Source organism: Pristiophorus japonicus, chromosome 13 (assembly GCF_044704955.1).
Source record: "Pristiophorus japonicus isolate sPriJap1 chromosome 13, sPriJap1.hap1, whole genome shotgun sequence".
Lineage (NCBI taxonomy): Eukaryota > Metazoa > Chordata > Chondrichthyes > Pristiophoridae > Pristiophorus > Pristiophorus japonicus.
The window spans coordinates 92,619,519-92,639,936 of record NC_091989.1 but is presented as its reverse complement, the minus strand read 5'-3'; the positions used below and the strand labels follow the sequence as shown (position 1 = coordinate 92,639,936).

Genomic DNA, 20,418 nt, shown 5'->3' with positions numbered 1-20,418 from the left:
CGGCCAGCCACGAAGAGAATGAAGGCCTGCCTCAAGCACCGCAGCTCAGCTCGAAGCTTGCTGCCGCTGCCGTCGAGACACTGACGCCACACCCCTGCCTGTCTCCAACATGAAAGGCCTGCCTGAAGCACAGCAGCTGGAAGGCTGATGCTATTTCACACAAGTAGGAACATGGTTTATTTAATCTTTTTTTTGCTTATAAATTTTTATTCAGGTTGGATTTATTTGTATAATACTTGTATAAGTATAACTAAGGATTGATTGTAGAATTTAATGACTTCCCTTCCCCCCCCCCTCCCCCCCACCTCGTTCCCTACGCCTAATTTGTAACCTACGCCTGATTTTCTAAAGTGTAGACAAGGTTTTTTCGAGCGTACAAAAATCTTCACTTACTCCATTCTAAGTTAGTTTGGATAAGTTTTCACTGACGAAACTTTGAAATCAGGCGTAAGTGGCCGGACACGCCCCCTTTTGAAAAAAAAATTCTGTTCCAAAGTGAAACTGTTCTAACTGACTAGAACTGGAGCAAACTAAATGACGAGAATTCCGATTTCTAAGATACTCCGTTCGATACCAGTTGCTCCTAAAAATCAGGAGCAAATCATGTGGAAACTTGGGGCCATAGGGTGCAGGAATGGGAGTGGATTTGTTGTACTGAAGTATTTTCATATCACTCAGCTGCGATGGTGTAGCGGGTTTAGATGAGTTCGTCAGTACAGCCTTCCACCTGGAACTGAGAGATCACACTTGATGTGAATCAAGTTTAGAATTGGAGATTTTATTAAAATTTGGTGCTTTGCAGTCCTAGAAACCTTGAAGTAATTGCTCGGACTTCAGGTTTTCAGTGTTTTCCCTGGTCAATCTTTTAAGCTTCCTGAAGTTTTGGGGGAGAGGAAGCTGAGGAGGCAGCACCTAATGGGCTGCACAGAAGAGTGTTACATAGATTTTAGGAGATGTATATGACATTAATTGGGTCCTCCCTACTTAGTATATCTTTGGGGAGAAGAATATAGGTCTCTGAAAAATGTACATCTCTGGTTAATTATATACTTGTATCTCATATCTGCGGTGTTTTGCTAAGTTTGTGAGGGTGTAAAGCTGTTCCATTTGATTTCCTTCCTATAATTCTGGCCTCTTGTGCATGCCAAATTTTCCTTCGCTCCACTATCGGCAGCCTTGGCCATTAGCTCTGGAATTCCCTCCCTAAACCTCTCCTCCTCTCAACCTCTCCCTCTTCCTTTTAAGACGCTCCTTAAAATCTACCTCTTTGACCAAGCTCTTGGTCCCCTGTCCTAATATCTCCTCCTGTGTCTCGGTGTCAAATTTTGTCTGATAACGCTCCTGTGAAGCGCTGAGCTTATGGCCTGCATCTCGCTGTAGGCAACTAGGCCCATACAGTAGAGCCTGGTCTCCAGTCGCCTTGGACCCCCTTGCCACTGGACCAAGACCTTGCTCAGCTAGGCCAATGTGGTAGCCGGTATGCAATGGCCACCCCACGTTTAACAAACTCGCGCACAGGCATCTCCCACCCTTCAATATAAAGTTCGGGACCTGTAACGTCAGGACCTTCATGGATGATGATGATGATGCGCCTTGGGATGGCTGACTACATTCGAGGCGCTATATAAATGCAAGCTGTTGTAGTACCCTGCCTTTGCTGGCGCACCGACAGCTGTAGCCCAGTGGATAGGAGCGGCTGTTCCCAATGCTGCTGGAGCTGGGAGCTGTGGAAGCGCTCCATGATTGTCTCCCCTGTGTGGGGAAGCCGGTCCTGTGTCGTGTGACTCCCCATGGCAGTGTGACTTAGACCAGGAACTCGGGGAGCCGATTGCTATGTGTCCCCTCAGCATTTTGTAGTTTTTTTAAAACACCACTTTTGGGCAGAAGGGCAGCAGAGAAATCCTTCATGTTATGAGATGATTTCATCAAACGGCATTTAAAATCCGTCTTTACTAAACACCAATGGGTAAGCAGCTTTTAATGCTCAAGATTTAGCATCTGTGTCTTCAGCATAATGCCAGGTATCTACCACATGGGATCCTCGAGATGCTCTCGTTACAATCGGATAGGTGTGCCTGCGCTAAGCAAGGACTTAAGAACATAAGAAATAGGCCATACGGCCCCTCAACCTTACTCTGCCATTCAATAAGATCATGACTGATCTGATCTTGGCCTCAACTCCACTTTCCTGCCTGTTCCCCCATAACCCTTGACTCCCCCATAGTTCAAGAATCTGTTTATCTCAGGCTTGAATATATTCAATGACCCAGCCTCCGCAGCGCTCTCGGGTAGAGAATTCCAAAGATTCCCGACTCTCCTGAGAAGAAATTCCTCCTCATCTCCGTCTTAAATGGGCAACCCCTTATTCTGAAACTGTGCCCGCTAGTTCTAGATTCTACCACGAGGGGAAACATCCTCTCTGCAGCCACCCTGTCCAGCCCCCTTAGAATCTTGTACGTTTCAATAAGATCACCTCTCTTTCTTCAAAACTCCAATGAGTACAGGCTCAACCTTTCCTCAAAAGTCAATCCCTTCATCCCAAGAATCAGCCTAGTGAACCTTCTCTGAACTGCCTCCAATGCAAGTACATACCTCCTTAAATAAGGAGATTGAGTTTCTTCTGTCCTAAACCCTTGAGCTGGACAATGATGAAGAGGTTTGCTGGAGCATTATTTCTGATGCTGTGGACCAAGCTTTCTGCAATGACAGCATTGGGTAGCTGACCCCATCTTTCGAAAGTTAAGACAAGGAGGGAGCCTGCGAGTGTGTGGATAGTGGTGGGGTTAAGCTACACTGCCGCGTGGCCGCACAGAAGTCTGGAGGTCCCGTGCCAGCCGCTCACAGGCTTTTGGATGAATAAAAACCGCGCATGTGCGGAAATTTGAATGGGCCATGCAGCCTGTTGAAGAGGCTGTGCACCCAAAAACCGGAATATTGGTGTGATGCCAATAGTAACGGGTGATACTGGGGAGTGTGTCAGTATTTACAATACTTTCCTGTACAGAAATGTTTGAAAACTACTGATTTAAAGCAGCATTTTCTTTACCCCACCACCATCTACCTTAAAGTATTAGAACAGCATTGACTGGATAGCACATGAAGATATCATTGACGTTAATCAGCCTTTTGTTACAAATCTGATTGTTACTACTGGGGACTAGATAGTCACCAGTCTTGCAGTGAGACCTTGTTCAGAGAGTAGACTGAGTTTCTTCTGTCCTAAATCCTTCAAGGGTTCTGTTCACTGGAAGATCTTGACCGTACACCTTCTTCTCGATGTCCAGCTCAAGTCCTTACTTGGTTGCACTCACTCCTTAATGTATTGTGGTCAGAGCATCTCCAGCAATGGCTTCTCCTCCCACCACCATTTGGAATCCCCTGTCTGTCCTTGGACCCCCTCCCCCGCCTCATTTACATGCTGCTCTTTGGAGATGCCACCCATAGACATAGTCAACTTCCACCAGTATGCTGACAACACCCAGCTGTACCTCACTTGTCCCTTCAGTTGTCAGACTGCATGTCTTGGATAATCTGTAAATTACTTCGATTGCACATTTGGTAAGACTGAAGCCATCGTCTTGAGCTCCCACCTCAAGCTCCGTATCCTTGTCAACGATTCCACTAGCCCCCGCCCCCCCTGGCCACTATCTCCGGCTGAGCCAGACTGTCCGCAACCTCTGACTGAGTGCAACTTCCGAGCCCATATCGCTCCATCACAAAGTCGGCCGACTTCCAATCTATAACATTGCCCATCCCTACCCGGGCCCATCTGCTGAAACGCTCCTGGCCTCTGTCACCTCCTGATGAATATTCGAATGTTCCCTTGGCAGGCCTCCCATCTTCCACCCTTCATAAACTTCAGCTCATCCAAAACTCTGCTGCACCAAGCCCTGCTCACCCATCACCCTGTCCTTGCTGGTTCACACTGACTCCCGGGATCTCACTGCCGGAAATTTAAAAAACATTCTATGTTTAAATACTTTTATAGTCTTGTCTCTCCCTTTGGACCCTCCTCCAGCCCTACAAGCCCCCCCGCCCCCCCCCCCATGAATCTTCTTTCCTCTGACTCTGGCCTCATGTGTCTTCCCCTTTCAGCGTCCCTCCCTGCTGCAGCTTTGTCCCCCACCCTCTGGAATTTCTTCCTTGAACCCCTCTGCCCCTCCCATGCATGGGGGCATTGAGTGAGAACATGATGACGCGTCGCTGTGATATTTGTCCTCCCTCTCCCTCCACAGTCTTTAGTCTACCTGCATTCACTGTTTAGACATAGAATGACATGGGACATTTGGCCCAACTGGTCCGTGTCTGTCTTTGTTCCACACGAGCCTCCTCCCACCCCTCTTCATGTCCTATCAGCATGACCTTCCATTCCTTTCTCTCTCGTATACTTCTCTAGCTTCCTGTTAGGTGCATCTATGCTATTCGGCTCTCATACTCCATGTAGTAGCAAGGTCCAAATTCTCACCATGCTCTGTAGCACTCTCGCCTCTGAGTCAGAAGGTAGTGGGTTCAAGTCCCACTCCAGGGACTTGAGCACACAAAATCTAGGCCGACACTCCAGTGCAGTGCTGAGGGATTGCTGCACTATCGGAGGTGCTGTATTTCGGATGAGACATTAAACCGAGGTCCCATCTGCTCTCTCAAGTGGGCGTAAAAGATCTCATGGCCACTATTTCGAAGACGAGCAGGGGAGTTATCCTCAGTGTCCTGGCCAATATTTATCCCTTAATCAACATAACAATAAAAACAGATCATCTGGTCATTAACACTTTGCTGTTTGTGGAAACTTGCTGTGAGCAAATTGGCTGCTGTGTTTCCCACATTACAACAGTGACTACACTTTAAAAGCTACTTCATTGGCTGTAAAGCAGTTTGAGACATGTTCGTGAAAGGCGCTATATAAGTGCAAGTCCTTTTTAAATCAGTTTTTCCAGTGTTCTATTTGATTTATTAGTGACGATCTTATATTTATGGCCCCTAGTGTTGGACTCTTTCACAAGTGGAAACATCTTGATGATGTCGACCCTGCCGAACCCTTTCATAATGTTAAAGACATCTTTCTTTAATATATGAATGGTTCTGAATCAGACTGGGTCCACACAAGTCTGTTTATCTGTTGTTAGATGTAGAGGCAACACAACTACGTGGATGATTCACTCGGGTTGACGGACTGGAGGAGAATTTCCTGTTGTGTGTACGGTTGATACAGAAAGCCTCTTCAAAAAGCTGCTTGCAACACTCTTCAAATGCAACTCAAGTATGGCATTTACATGGAAGTCCAAAAAGTTTGGTTTAAATCAAGGCTGTTTGCTTTGATGAAAAATCCACTGGCACTTTATCCAGAAGGCGACGGGAGGCCTGTCTATTTAGAAAGGTCATCATCATAGGCGGTCCCTCGAACGAGGATGACTTGCTTCTACATGAGTTCACAGATGTTTCAATGAAGGACCCAATGTTCCAGTCCTGAACTCCCAATTGAAGGGGTGTAAGATGCCTGTGTGTGGATTTTTTAAATGTGGGGTGACCGTTGCACATCAGCCACCACTCGGGCTTGACAGAGCTAGGCCTTTATCCAGCGGCAAGGGTTAACCAGGATGACTGGAAACCTGCTCTGCTGCATGGACCTAATGCGCGCACATATCGCTGTGTGGGCTGGCTCATGCTGCCCCTGGGCCCTCGCCTCTTCTATGCTCACTCATTGGCTCTCTCTGAAGCTCCCTGCAGTACCTGAGGTCTCAGTATGAGCAATGGTAAAAGGCTCCATTTGTGCTTGTGACCAAATGGATTTGATATTTCCTCCCTCCCTCTCCTGAAGAGTTGCTCTCACTGTGAAACCGGGTCATGAGGGTCAGCTGTCTGTTAAGTTCACTTGTGTGTGAGCCGAGACAGTAAGTGTGAGCAAGCATTGACCAGAAGCTTAACTGGCCCAGCTACTGAAATACTGTGGCTATAAGAGCAGGTCAGAGGCTGGGTATTCTGTGGCGAGTGTCTCACCTCCTGACTCCCCAAAGCCATTCCACCATCTACAAGTCAGGAGTATGATTGAATATTTTTAACTTGCCTGGATGAGTGCAGCTTCAACAACACTCCTCCAGATGCTCAACACTATCCAGGACAAGGTAGCCCGCTTGATCGGCACCCCATCCAGCACTTTCAACATTCACTCCCTCCATCACCGGCGCACCGTGGCTGCAGTGTGTACCATCTACAAGATGTACTGCAGCAACTTGCCAAGGTTTCTTCAACAGTTCCTCCTATCGAGGACAAGGGCAGCAAGTGCATGGGAAAACCCATCACCTCCAAGTCACACACCATCTTGATTTGGAAGTATATCGTCATTTCTTCGTCGCTGGGTCAAAATCCTGGAACTCCCTCCCTAACAGCACTGTGGAGTACCTTCACCACACGAACTGCAGCAGTTCAAGAAGCCAGCTCACCACCACCTTCTCAATTAGGGATGGGCAATAAATGCTGGCCTTGCCAGTGAAGCCCACATCCCCAGGAACACATTTTGTTCTAAAACTATTGGACCGAGAGAGGGGGAATCATCACAATTGTGTCTGATCCTGAGCTCAAGATTCTGGAGTGGGCTTGCACATGAAGCATGGTCACTTGGCGGGAGCACTGGAGGGCACCTGGAGGTGTTCTATCCGTACCCTAGCAAGAAATTAACACCTTCAAGGAGGGAGGGAAATGAGGTTGGGAGGGGAGGAAGAACGACGGTTCTGTACAATTAACGAATCTAGATTTTTGTCTCCCCTCAGGTTGGTGCGAGAGTTTGTAGCGCAGAATAACATCGGGCAAATCAAACACGTGATCCAGATCCTGTCCCAGGAATTTGCACTGTCGCAGCATCCGCACAGCCGCAAAGGTGGGCTCATCGGTCTCGCCGCCTGCTCCATCGCTCTCGGCAAGGTGGGTAACGTGTCCACCATGTGATGCATTAACGGCTCAAAATAAATTGCAAGCTGATTATTTCAGACGACTTTAATCCTCTCCAGTCCAATGACGCTTTGATGTGTCTCAAACTTCTTTCCAAGCCCTTTTACTGGAGGTGTACCCCCTTCCCCCAATGCACACACCACCATTTGCTTTACTCCCCCACCGTCTGCAACAATGTGAGGTGATGCATTTGGGGAGGTGCAACAAGGCACAGGAATATACAATAAATGGGAGGATGCTGAGAGGCATAGAGGAACAGAGGGACCTTGGAGTGTATGTCCACAGATCCTTAAAGGTAACAGGACAGGTCGATAAGGTGGTTAAAAAGGCATACGGAATACTTTCCTTTATTAGCCGAGGCATAGCATACAAGAGCAGGGAATTATGCTTGAACTGTATACAACGCTAGTTAGGCCACAGCTTGAGTATTGCGTGCAGTTCTGGTCACCATTACAGGAAGGATGTGATTGCACTAGAGAGGGTACAGAGGAGATTTAAGAGGATGTTGCCAGGACTGGAAAATGTTAGCTATGAAGAAAGATTGCATAGGCTGGGGTTGTTTTCTTTGGAACAGAGGAGGCTGGGGAGAGATTTAATTGAGGTGTATAAAATTATGAGGTGCTGAGGTAGATTGGATAGGAAGTACCTATTTCCCTTAGCAGAGGGGTCAACAACTAGGGGCATAGATTTAGAGCAGCTGGTAAAATAATTCGTTGGGAAGATGAGGAAAATGTTTTTCACCCAGAGGATGGTGGGGGTCTGGAATTCACTGTCTGAAAGGGTGGTAGAGACAGAAATCCTCACCACATTTAAAAAGTACTTGGATGTGCACCTGAAGAGCCATAACCTACAGGGCTACGGACCTAGAGCTGAAAGGTGGGATTAGGCTGGGTAGCTTTTTTTGACCGACACGGACACATTGGGCCGAATGACCTCTTTCGTAATTTTTTTATGATTCTATGAACAGTGTGACCTCTGACTCATGCTGACCAACACAATGGGAGACCTGTTGGTTACGTTTCGTATGTATCTTTCAGATAAGACGTTAAACAAAGGCCCTGTCTGCGCTCTCAGATGGGCGAAAAGATTGCAAGGCATTATTTGGAAAAGAGCACCGAGTTCTCCCCCGTGTCTGATCCAATACTGATCCCTCAACCAACACCAAATGCAGATTATCTGGTCATTTATTTCATTTCTGTTTGTGGCTGCTTGTTCACAAATGGGCTGCCATGTTTCCCTACATTACAATAATGACTACACTTCTGCAAGTGCTTCATTGGCTGCAAACGCTTTGGGTTGTCTATGGTCTTAAAAGGTGCTATATAAATGCAAGTCTTTATTGAAATGGTTATAAGTATTTTTAAAATAGTAATTTCAAGCTCTGATTTTGTCACTTGGAGCTGGAAGGTTATAAGTGTCTTTTCAGTATCCAAAATCCCTCTGCAAACAGCAATTAAACTCTGAGCTCAAGCTGTGTTTACTTACAGGAATGAGACCTTGTGGACTTCACTGTGTGATAAATGTATTTTGTCTATATTAGATTATTGATTTGAATCTCTCCGACACACACGGCTAACTATAGCTTCTGTGAGCTGTCTGTAGAGCACGAAAATATACATTTTTGTTCCAACAAAGGTCATTTAATATGCATCAAGTGTAAGTTGATAACTCCATGGCTTGTATGCACGGTAGGAAGTTTAATGTGTTAATTCTTTCAATGGCCCAAGCTATCCTGTTCAATTACAACTATACCTTTGTCAAAGAATGCCCAACTGTTTAATTTAAATACGAATAAATGCAGGTTTTTTTTGTAAATGGACCCTCTTACAACTTCAAAGAAATGTGAAGGATGTCTCTGTGGGTAAACTTGTCTGAAACATCAGTCTGCTGATAGCAGGATGTCTGAGCTGGATTCGGAGATCTAGTTATGATGCATCGTAACATAGGAACAGTAGTTGGCTATTTAGCCTCTCAAGCCTGTTCCGCCATTCAATACATTCAACTACAGAGGAATCTCCCTGCTGTCGCAAGAATCCTCCTCAACCATTTTCTCCCAGTGGATGAAGAGCTCCTCCCAGAGTTGCGATGCGGATTCTGTCCACTAAGGGGTACAACGGACATGATCTTCACCGCGCGACAACTACAAGAGAAATGAAGGGAACAGCACCAACCCTTGCACATGGCCGCCTTTTACCTCACAAAGGCCTTTGACATTGTCAACCGTGAGGAACTATGAAGCGTCCTCCTCCGTTTCGGCTGCCTCCAAATGTTTGTCACCATCCTCCGCCTGCTCCACGACGCCATGCAAGCATCCTGACCAACGGATCCACCACAGACCCAATCCACATCTGGACCGGGGTCAAGCAGGGCTGCGTCATCGCGCCAACCCTCTTCTCGATCTTCCTCACTACAATGCTCCATCTCACTTTCAACAAGCTCCCCGCTGGAGTGGAACTAAACTACAGAACAATGGGAACCTGTTCAACCTTCGTGGCCTCCAGGCTAGATCCAAGGTTGTCCCATCCTCTGTCATCGAACTACAGTATGTGGAACGAACTCCAAGCCATCGTCAACATCTTCACCGAGGTGTACGAAAGCATAGGTCTTACACTAAACATCCGTAAGGCAACGGTCCTCCACCAACCTGAACCCTGCCTCACAGCACTGCCCCCCGTCATCAAAATCCACGGCCCGGCCTTGGACAATATGGACCACTTCCCGTACCTCGGCAGCCTACTATCAGCAAGGGCTGACATAGACGACGAGGTTCAACATAACCTCCAGTGCGCCAGCGCAGCCTTCGGTTGCCTGAGGAAGAGAGTGTTTGAAGACCAGGACCTCAAATCTGGCACCAAGTTTATGGTCTACAGGACAGTGGTGATGCCCACCCTTCTGTATGGCTCAGAGACGTGGACGATATACAGTAGACATCTCAAAGCGCTGAAGTACCACCAGCGCTGCCTCCACAAGATGCACCAACATCAGTGTTCTCGATCAGGCTCACATCTCCAGCATTGAAGCACTCCCCACACTCGACCAGCTCCGTTGGGTGGGCCACATCGTCCGCATGCCCGACGAGACTCCCAAAGCAAGCGCTCTACTCGGAACTCCTACACGGCAAGCGAGCCCTGGGTGGGCAGAGGAAACGTTTCAAGGACACCCTCAAAGCCTCCCTGATAAAGTGCAACATCCCCACTGACACCTGGGAATCCCTGGCCAAAGACCGCCCTAAGTGGAAACATAGAAACATAGAAAATAGGTGCAGGAGTAGGCCATTCGGCCCTTCTAGCTTGCACCGCCATTCAATGAGTTCATGGCTGAACATGCACTTCAGTACCCCATTCCTGCTTTCTCACCATACCCCTTGATCCCCCGAGTAGTAAGGACTTCATCTAACTCCTTTTTGAATATATTTGAATTGGCCTCAACAACTTTCTGTGGTAGAGAATTCCACAGGTTCACCACTCTCTGGGTGAAGAAATTCCTCCTCATCTCGGTCCTAAATGGCTTACCCCTTATCCTTAGACTGTGTCCCCTGGTTCTGGACTTCCCCAACATTGGGAACATTCTTCCTGCATCTAACCTGTCTAACCCCGTCAGAATTTTAAACGTTTCTATGAGGTCCCCTCTCATTCTTCTGAACTCCAGTGAATACAAGCCCAGTTGATCCAGTCTTTCTTGATAGGTCAGTCCCGCCAACCCGGGAATCAGTCTGGTGAACCTTCGCTGCACTCCCTCAATAGCAAGAATGTCCTTCCTTAGGTTAGGAGACCAAAACTGTACACAATACTCCAGGTGTGGCCTCACCAAGGCCCTGTACAACTGTAGCAACACCTCCCTGCCCCTGTACTCAAATCCCTTCGCTATGAAGGCCAACATGCCATTTGCTTTCTTAACCGCCTGCTGTACCTGCATGCCAACCTTCAATGACTGATGTACCATGACACCCAGGTCTCTTTGCACCTCCCCTTTTCCTAATCTGTCACCATTCAGATAATAGTCTGTCTCTGTTTTTACCACCAAAGTGGATAACCTCACATTTATCCACATTATACTTCATCAGCCATGCATTTGCCCACTCACCTAACCTATCCAAGTCGCTCTGCAGCCTAATAGCATCCTCCTCGCAGCTCACACTGCCACCCAACTTAGTGTCATCCGCAAATTTGGAGATACTACATTTAATCCCCTCGTCTAAATTATTAATGTACAGTGTAAACAGCTGGGGCCCCAGCACAGAACCTTGCGGTACCCCACTAGTCACTGCCTGCCATTCTGAAAAGTCCCCATTTACTCCTACTCTTTGCTTCCTGTCTGACAACAAGTTCTCAATCCATGTCAGCACACTACCCCCAATCCCATGTGCTTTAACTTTGCACATTAATCTCTTGTGTGGGACCTTGTCGAAAGCCTTCTGAAAGTCCAAATATACCACATCAACTGGTTCTCCCTTGTCCACTCTACTGGAAACATCCTCAAAAAATTCCAGAAGATTTGTCAAGCATGATTTCCCTTTCACAAATTCATGCTGACTTGGACCTATCGTATCACCTCTTTCCAAATGCACTGCTATGACATCCTTAATAATTGTTTCCATCATTTTACCCACTACCGATGTCAGGCTGACCGGTCTATAATTCCCTGTTATCTCTCCCTCCTTTTTTAAAAAGTGGGGTTACATTGGCTACCCTCCACTCCATAGGAACTGATCCAGAGTCAATGGAATGTTGGAAAATGACTGTCAATGCATCCACTATTTCCAAGGTCACCTCCTTAAGTACTCTGGGATGCAGTCCATCAGGCCCTGGGGATTTATCGGCCTTCAATCCCATAAATTTCCCCAACACAATTTCCCGACTAATAAGGATTTCTCTCAGTTCCTCCTCCTTACTAGCCCCTCCGACCCCTTTTATATCCGGAAGGTTGTTTGTGTCCTCCTTCGTGAATACCGAACCAAAGTACTTGTTCAATTGGTCCGCCATTTCTTTGTTCCCCGTTATGACTTCCCCGGATTCTGACTGCAGGGGACCGACGTTTGTCTTTACTAACCTTTTTCTCTTTACATATCTATAGAAACTTTTGCAATCCATCTTAATGTTCCCTGCAAGCTTCTTCTCGTACTCCATTTTCCCTGCCCTAATCAAACCCTTTGACCTCCTCTGCTGAGTTCTAAATTTCTCCCAGTCCCCGGGTTCGCTGCTATTTCTGGCCAATTTGTATGCCACTTCCTTGGCTTTAATGCTATCCCTGATTTCCCTTGATAGCCATGGTTGAGCCACCTTCCCTTTTTTATTTTTACGCCAGACAGGAATGTACAATTGTTGTAGTTCATCCATGCGGTCTCTAAATGTCTGCCATTGCCCATCCACAGTCAACCCCTTAAGTATCATTCGCCAATTTACCCTAGCCAATTCACGCCTCATACCTTCAAAGTTACCCTTCTTTAAGTTCTGGACCATGGTCTCTGAATTAACTGTTTCATTCTCCATCCTAATGCAGAATTCCACCATATTATGGTCACTCTTCCCCAAGGGGCCTCGCACAACGAGATTGCTAATTAATCCTCTCTCATTACACAACACCCAGTCCAGTTGGTTCCTCGACATATTGGTCTAAAAAAACCAACCCTTATGCACTCCAGAAAATCCTCCTCCACCGTATTGCTTCCAGTTTGGTTAACCCAATCTATGTGCATATTAAAGTCACCCATTATAACTGCTGCACCTTTATTGCACGCACCCCTAATTTCATGTTTGATGCCCTCCCCAACATCACTACTACTGTTTGGAGGTCTGTACACAACTCCCACTAACGTTTTTTGCCCTTTGGTGTTCTGCAGCTCTACCCATATCGATTCCACATCATCCAAGCTAATGTCCTTCCAAACTATTGCCTTAATTTCCTCCTTAACCAGCAATGCTACCCCACCTCCTTTTCCTTTTATTCTATCTTTCCTGAATGTTGAATACCCCTGGATGTTGAGTTCCCAGCCCTGATCATCCTGGAGCCACGTCTCCGTAATCCCAATCACATCATATTTGTTAACATCTATTTGCACAGTTAATTCATCCACCTTATTGCGGATACTCCTTGCATTAAGACACAAAGGCTTGTTTTTTTAACACCCTTTGTCCTTTTAGAATTTTGCTGTACAATGGCCCTTTTTGTTCTTTGCCTTGGGTTTCTCTGCCCTCCACTTTTCCTCATCTCCGTTCTGTCTTTTGCTTTTGCCTCCTTTTTGTTTCCCTCTGTCTCCCTGCATTGGTTCCCATCCCCCTGCCATATTAGTTTAACTCCTCCACAACTGCATTAGCAAACACACTCCCGCTAGGACATTGGTTCCGGTCCTGCCCAGGTGCAGACCGTCCGGTTTGTACTGGTCCCACCTCCCCCAGAACCGGTTCCAATGCCCTAGGAATTTGAATCCCTCCCTGCTGCATCACTGCTCAAGCCACGTATTCATCTGCGCTATCCTGCGATTCCTACTCTGACTATCACGTGGCACTGGTAGCAATCCCGAGATTACTACTTTTGAGGTCCTACTTTTTAATTTAGCTCCTAGCTCCTTAAATTCGTTTCGTAGGACCTCATCCCTTTTTTTACCTATGTCGTTGGTACCAATGTGCACCACGACAACTGGCTGATCTCCCTCCCTTTTTAGAATGTCCTGCACCCACTCCGAGACATCCTTGACCCTTGCACCAGGGAGGCAACATACCATCCTGGAGTCTCTGTTGCGGCCGCAGAAACGCCTATCTATTCCCCTTACAATTGAATCCCCTATCACTATCGCTCTCCCACTCTTTTTCCTGCCCTCCTGTGCAACAGAGCCAGCCACGGTGCCATGAACTTGGCTGCTGCTGCCCTCCCCTGATGAGTCATCCCCCTCAACAGTACCCAAAGCAGTGTATCTGTTTTGCAGGGGGATGACCACAGGGGACTCCTGCACTACCTTCCTTGTACTGTTCTTCCTGTTGATCTTCCATTCCCTATCTGGCTGTGGACCCTTTCCCTGCGGTACGACCAACTCGCTACACGTGATACTCACGTCATTCTCAGCATCATGGATGCTCCAGAGTGAATCCACCCTCAGCTCCAACTCCGCAACGCGGACCGTCAGGAGCTGGAGGTGGATACACTTCCTGCACGCATAGTCATCAGGGACACTGGAGTCGTCCCTGAGTTCCCACATGGTACAGGAGGAGCATAACACCCAACCGAGCTCTCCTGCCATGACTTAACCCTTAGATACACTTAAATTGGCAACAACAATGTTAAAGTTTACTCACTATTATAGAAGAGAAAAAAGAAAAACTACTCACCAATCACCAGCCAATCACTTGCCCTCTTGGCTGTGACGTCACCTTTTGATTTCTTTCTACTTTTTTGCCTTCTCTCCCCGCTGCAGCTGCACAGGTAAGCCTCTCGCTGCCGCTGAGCCTTTATAGGCCTCACCAACCACGCACTCCCGCCTCTCGGACTGCCTCCGCCTCTCGCTGCCGCTGGGCCTTTATAGGCCTCACCAACCATGAACTCCCGCCTCTCGGACTGCTGCCGCTGAGCCTTTATAGGCCTCACCAACCACGAACTCCCGCCTCTCGGACTGCCGCCGCCTCTCGCTGCCGCTGAGCCTTTATACGCCTCACCAACCACGAACTGCCGCCGCCTCTCGCTGCCGCTGAGCCTTTATAGGCCTCACCAACCACGAACTCCCGCCTCTCGGACTGCCGTCGCCTCTCGCTGCCGCTGAGCCTTTATAGGCCTCACCAACCACGAACTCCCGCCTCTCGGACTGCCGTCGCCTCTCGCTGCCGCTGGGCCTTTATAGGCCTCACCAACCACGAACTCCCGCCTCTCGGACTGCCGCCGCCTCTCGCTGCCGCTGAGCCTTTATAGGCCTCACCAACCACGAACTCCCGCCTCTCGGACTGCCGTCGCCTCTCGCTGCCGCTGGGCCTTTATAGGCCTCACCAACCACGAACTCCCGCCTCTCGGACTGCCGTCGCCTCTCGCTGCCGCTGAGCCTTTATAGGCCTCACCAACCACGAACTCCCGCCTCTCAGACTGCTCCTTTTGCTCCTTTTCTTGTCATAAGTAAATTATTGACTCAATGTCCAAAATCTGAATTACAATTTCTGAACTGATTCCCCTCACACGGTTGACAATCCGCCCGCGCAGCCGCACACAGCCTTCAGCCTCCTGCTTTCTCCCGCTGTGGAGGAAGAGCATCCGAGAGGGCGTTGAGCACCTCGAGTCTCGTCACCGAGAGCATACAGAAAACAAGTGCAGGCAGCGGAAGGAGCGTGCGGCAAACCTGTCCCACCCACCCTTTCCCTCAACGACGGTCTGTCCCACCTGTGACGGAGACTGTAATTCCCGTATTGGACTGTTCAGCCACCTAAGAACTCACTTTAAGAGTGGAAGCAAGTCTTCCTTGATTTCGAGGGACTGCCTATGATGATGAGATCATGGCTGATCTGTATCTCAGCTCTCTTTATCTGCTTTCGCTCCATATCCCTTAACCCCCTTACCTAACAAAAAACTATGTCTCAATTTTGAATTTTTCAATCGTGCCCCCAACCCTCAATAGCTTTTTGAGGGAGAGTTCCAGATTTCTGCTACTGTGTACAGAAGTTGGAAAACAACTTGGCAAGCATCCATACTGCTTTGAATATGAATTGAGAGGAATAATGAAGTTTATAATTACTGTTCACTTATCTGCTTAATTTGAATAAGCTTTTATAGTTTGAGCTTCAGTGCTCCCTAGTTCTACCTACTGCTGTCGAGGAGAATTGCGCGGCAGAATGTAAAGTGGTACAGGTTCCTCTCTGTTGAATCACTGGGTCTTGCTATCCTTTATCGAGATGGTTGAGCAGGAAAGATTTGGGGTCCGCTTACAGGAGCGGTTAGTGGTGCTGAGCCTGAAAACAAGCATACTGCCCAAATATGTAACACGGGCCAGATTAGTTCCAAACCTGAGTTCCTTTGTGGAATATCAACCGGCATAATTAAAGTTCCTATCATCATCAACCATAGGCAATCCCTCGGAATCGAGGAAGACTTGCTTCCACTCTTAAAATGAGTCCTTAGGTGGCTGAACAGTCCAGTAAGAGAACCTCCGTCCCTGTCACAGGTGGGACAGATAGTGGTTGAAGGAAAGGGAGGGTGGGACAGGTTTGCCGCACGCTCCTTCCACTTCCTGCGCTTGGTTTCTGCATGCTTTCGGCAACGCGACTCTAGGTGCTCAGCACCCTCCCGGATGCACTTCCTCCACTTCGGGCAGTCTTTGGCCAAGGTCGCCCAGGTGTCAGTGGGGATGTTGCATTTTATCAGGGAGGCTTTCAGGGTGTCCTTGTAATGTTTCCTCTGCCCACCTTTGGCTCGTTTGCCATGAAGGAGTTCCGCGTAGAGTACTTGCTTTGGGAGTCTCGTGTCTGGCATGTGGACAATGTGGTCTGCCCAGCAGAGCTGATCAAGTATGGTCAGTGCTTCAATGGAGGGCAGTGAATGACCGACCAAACTTCAGGATTTCCACATTACGCTGCGTATGCGCCAAATGCCGAAGTGCCAGTCCGTTTCGAATGCGGAATGTCTGAGAACGTTGCCAGTTCGCCGTCATCTGGATTGTAAATTGTCTATCGGCCAAAAACCATGACTGGCTCAAATAATTGCTTGCCAAGTTATCAATTAAATATCCAGTGACTAAATGGTAAAGAATCATAGGGAGCAAGGTGCACCAATAAGCAACTGGCACAAAACAAACCAATCCAGTTCCACAATTTTTTTTCCTTCAAAGCTACCATACGTGAGCCAGCAAGTGCCTGCAAACTGTGTACTCGTGTTAAACAATTGTGGTCGGAGGCTTCCCGCAGGCAATTGCCTCCAACCTGAAACATTTCTACGAATTTACCTGGCGGTCCGGGAGGAGCGTGGGATCCCGGTGGGGAGGCCTTCTCTTCCCGCGCTGCGAAGCGCGCTCCCGTCCTCCAGGTTCCCACGCAGACGGTGCAGTCACATGTGACTGCTCAACCAATCTGATACAGTATTCCACAGCTTTCTCATTAATAGCAATGGGAACTCTACCAGCTCTCATTGCTATTGATGAGAAAAAAAACACTAAACACACAAAAAAATAAAAAGCACACCTCACTTAATTAAAATTAATTGAAATTAAAGTTAATAAATATCGAGAATTTTTTTCCGAGTTTTTAAAGTTTTTTTAACTATAGTTAAAAATAAATGTAAGGTGGGTAGGATTTTTTAAAATGTGTTTTTTAAATTTAATTATATTTTTGTATGTTTTTAAACTCTAGCACCTGTAAAAGTAGGCTATCACCTGCTTTTATCAGGCGCAAGAGTTTTGAGGGCATTTGCTGGGCAAGATATGGGTAAATCCTGCAATCTTGCCCTTGCAAATGTCCTCGCACCTGATATACGGGAAGCATTGTGCGCTGAAAACCAACTTTTGCGATGCCTCCCTGGGTCCGTACAGACCCGGGGAGGCTGGAATTTCAGCGCCAATATTTCATTGACTGTCTTTCATTTACATTGCATTTTTTTAATCAGGTTAGTCTACACAGCTGGAAGTTTATGTAAGTAATAATAAATTCTAAAAAAAACAATAAACCTACCCATAAATTTTTTTAGTTAATGTTGGAAATACCAGCAAGAAGTTGCCCCTCGGATAGGCCTCCCTTTCTGTCTGAAGCATGGGTTTGAGTTGCAAATTTAATCTTGGCCACGTCATTTCCAACTATTGGTATGTGCAATACTTAGAAATGTATTTGTCAGCCTGCTCCCGTGGAATTACAATACAATACTGTGACAACCAGGCAGGCAGTTTACATATGGGCCATCCATACATGGCGCCCTGACCTGCGAGAGACCACCAGCGGCAGGTCGGGGTCATAAAAGGAGCGGCGAGCGGCGGCGGCCATGGGCAGCATGGCAAGGTACAGCGCGAGCTGGTGCAGGAGGGCGACGGCAGCAAAGAGTGACGTCATCAAGGTCCAGGTCGCTGATTAGAGCATGGGCAGGTACAGCAGGAGTGGCGAGGTCGAACGAAGGAGCGGCAAGAGATTGTAGAGGGAAGTGATCGGGGCCCAGGAGAGGCGAGAGCCAGAGGCAGCATGGGCCAGCCCACACTGCGATATGTGTGCGCACTAGGTCTGTGCAGCAGAGCTGGTCTCCAGTCGTCTTGGTTAATTCTTGCCACTGGACCAAGACCGTGTGGTGGCTGGTGTGCAACGGCCACCACACATTAAAAAAATCCATGCACAGGCATTTTCCACCCTTCAGGATGTAGTTCAGGATTTGGAATAGTGGGTCCTTCATTGAAACACCTGTGAACCCATCCCTTTTTTGGCGTGGGAGCAAGTCATCCTCGTTTCGAGGGACCGCCTATGATGATGATGATTACAGATGCCCACCGTCAGACTCCAGCAGCAATGTTTCCTGTCATTTATTTTTTTGGGCAGCACGGCCCATTCAAAATTCCGTGCATGCCTGGTTGTTCCATTTAAAGGCGGGTGAGCCGGCTGCACAGGACCTCGAGAGCACTGTGCGGCCACGCAGCTTAAGGGAAACGTTGCCGAGCAATCGAGTGGGGAAGATCAAAAATAGAGCAGTCATCTTTTTAGTGCTGCACAGTTTAGGCTCTCATAGAAACATAGAAACATAGAAAATAGGTGCAGGAGTAGGCCATTCAGCCCTTCTAGCCTGCACCGCCATTCAATGAGTTCATGGCTGAACATGAAACTTCAGTACCCCCTTCCTGCTTTCTCGCCATACCCCTTGATCCCCCGAGTAGTAAGGACTTCATCTAACTCCCTTTTGAATGTATTTAGTGAATTGGCCTCAACTACTTTCTGTGGCAGAGAATTCCACAGGTTCACCACTCTCTGGGTGAAGAAGTTTCTCCTCATCTCGGTCCTAAATAGCTTACCCCTTATCCTCAGACTGTGACCCCTGGTTCTGGACTTCCCCAACATTGGGAACATTCTTTCTGCATCTAACCTGTCTAAACCCGTCAGAATTTTAAACGTTTCTATGAGGTCCCCTCTCATTCTTCTGAACTCCAGTGAATACAAGCCCAGTTGATCCAATCTTTCTTGATAGGTCAGTCCCGCCATCCCGGGAATCAGTCTGGTGAACCTTCGCTGCACTCCCTCAATAGCAAGAATGTCCTTCCTCAAGTTAGGAGACCAAAACTGTAGACAATACTCCAGGTGTGGCCTCACCAAGGCCCTGTACAACTGTAGCAACACCTCCCTGCCCCTGTATTCAAATCCCCTCGCTATGAAGGCCAACATGCCATTTGCTTTCTTAACCGCCTGCTGTACCTGCATGCTAACTTTCAATGACTGATGTACCATGACACCCAGGTCTCGTTGCACCTTCCCTTTTCCTAATCTGTCACCATTCAGATAATAGTCTGTCTCTCTGTTTTTACCACCAAAGTGGATAACCTCACATTTATCCACATTATACTTCATCTGCCATGCATTTGCCCACTCACCTAACCTATCCAAGTCACTCTGCAGCCTAATAGCATCCTCCTCGCAGCTCACACTGCCACCCAACTTAGTATCATCCGCAAATTTGGAGATACTGCATTTAATCCCCTCGTCTAAATCATTAATGTACAATGTAAACAGCTGGGGCCCCAGCACAGAACCTTGCGGCACTCTACTAGTCACTGCCTGCCATTCTGAAAAGTACCCGTTTACTCCTACTCTTTGCTTCCTGTCTGACAACCAGTTCTCAATCCACGTCAGCACACTACCCCCAATCCCATGTGCTTTAACTTTGCACATTAATCTCTTGTGTGGGACCTTGTCGAAAGCCTTCTGAAAGTCCAAATATACCACATCAACTGGTTCTCCTTTGTCCACTTTACTGGAAACATCCTCAAAAAATTCCAGAAGATTTGTCAAGCATGATTTCCCTTTCACAAATCCATGCTGACTTGGACCTATCATGTCACCATTTTCCAGATGCACTGCTATGACATCCTTAATAATTGATTCCATCATTTTACCCACTACTGAGGTCAGGCTGACCGGTCTATAATTCCCTGTTTTCTCTCTCCCTCCTTTTTTAAAAAGTGGGGTTACATTGGCTACCCTCCACTCCATAGGAACTGATCCAGAGTCAATGGAATGTTGGAAAATGACTGTCAATGCATCCGCTATTTCCAAGGCCACCTCCTTAAGTACTCTAGGATGCAGTCCATCAGGCCCTGGGGATTTATCGGCCTTCAATCCCATCAATTTCCCCAACACAATTTCCCGACTAATAAAGATTTCCCTCAGTTCCCCCTCCTTACTAGACCCTCTGACCCCTTTTATATCGGGAAGGTTGTTTGTATCCTCCTTAGTGAATACCGAACCAAAGTACTTGTTCAATTGGTCTGCCATTTCTTTGTTCCCCGTTATGACTTCCCCTGATTCTGACTGCAGGGGACCTACGTTTGTC

General features: G+C 47.6%; 1 protein-coding gene across 2 annotated transcripts in view; it reads left to right on the top strand.

Moving 5' to 3' along the window:
• vac14 (vac14 homolog (S. cerevisiae)) overlaps positions 1 to 20,418 on the top strand; it is a 406,574-nt gene that overhangs the window by 24,565 nt on the left and 361,591 nt on the right. For both annotated transcript variants that reach the window (XM_070897766.1, XM_070897765.1), the window contains exon 3: positions 6,765 to 6,915. In XM_070897766.1, coding sequence (XP_070753867.1) covers positions 6,765 to 6,915 — 151 coding nt within the window. The remainder of the gene's footprint in view (positions 1 to 6,764; positions 6,916 to 20,418) is intronic.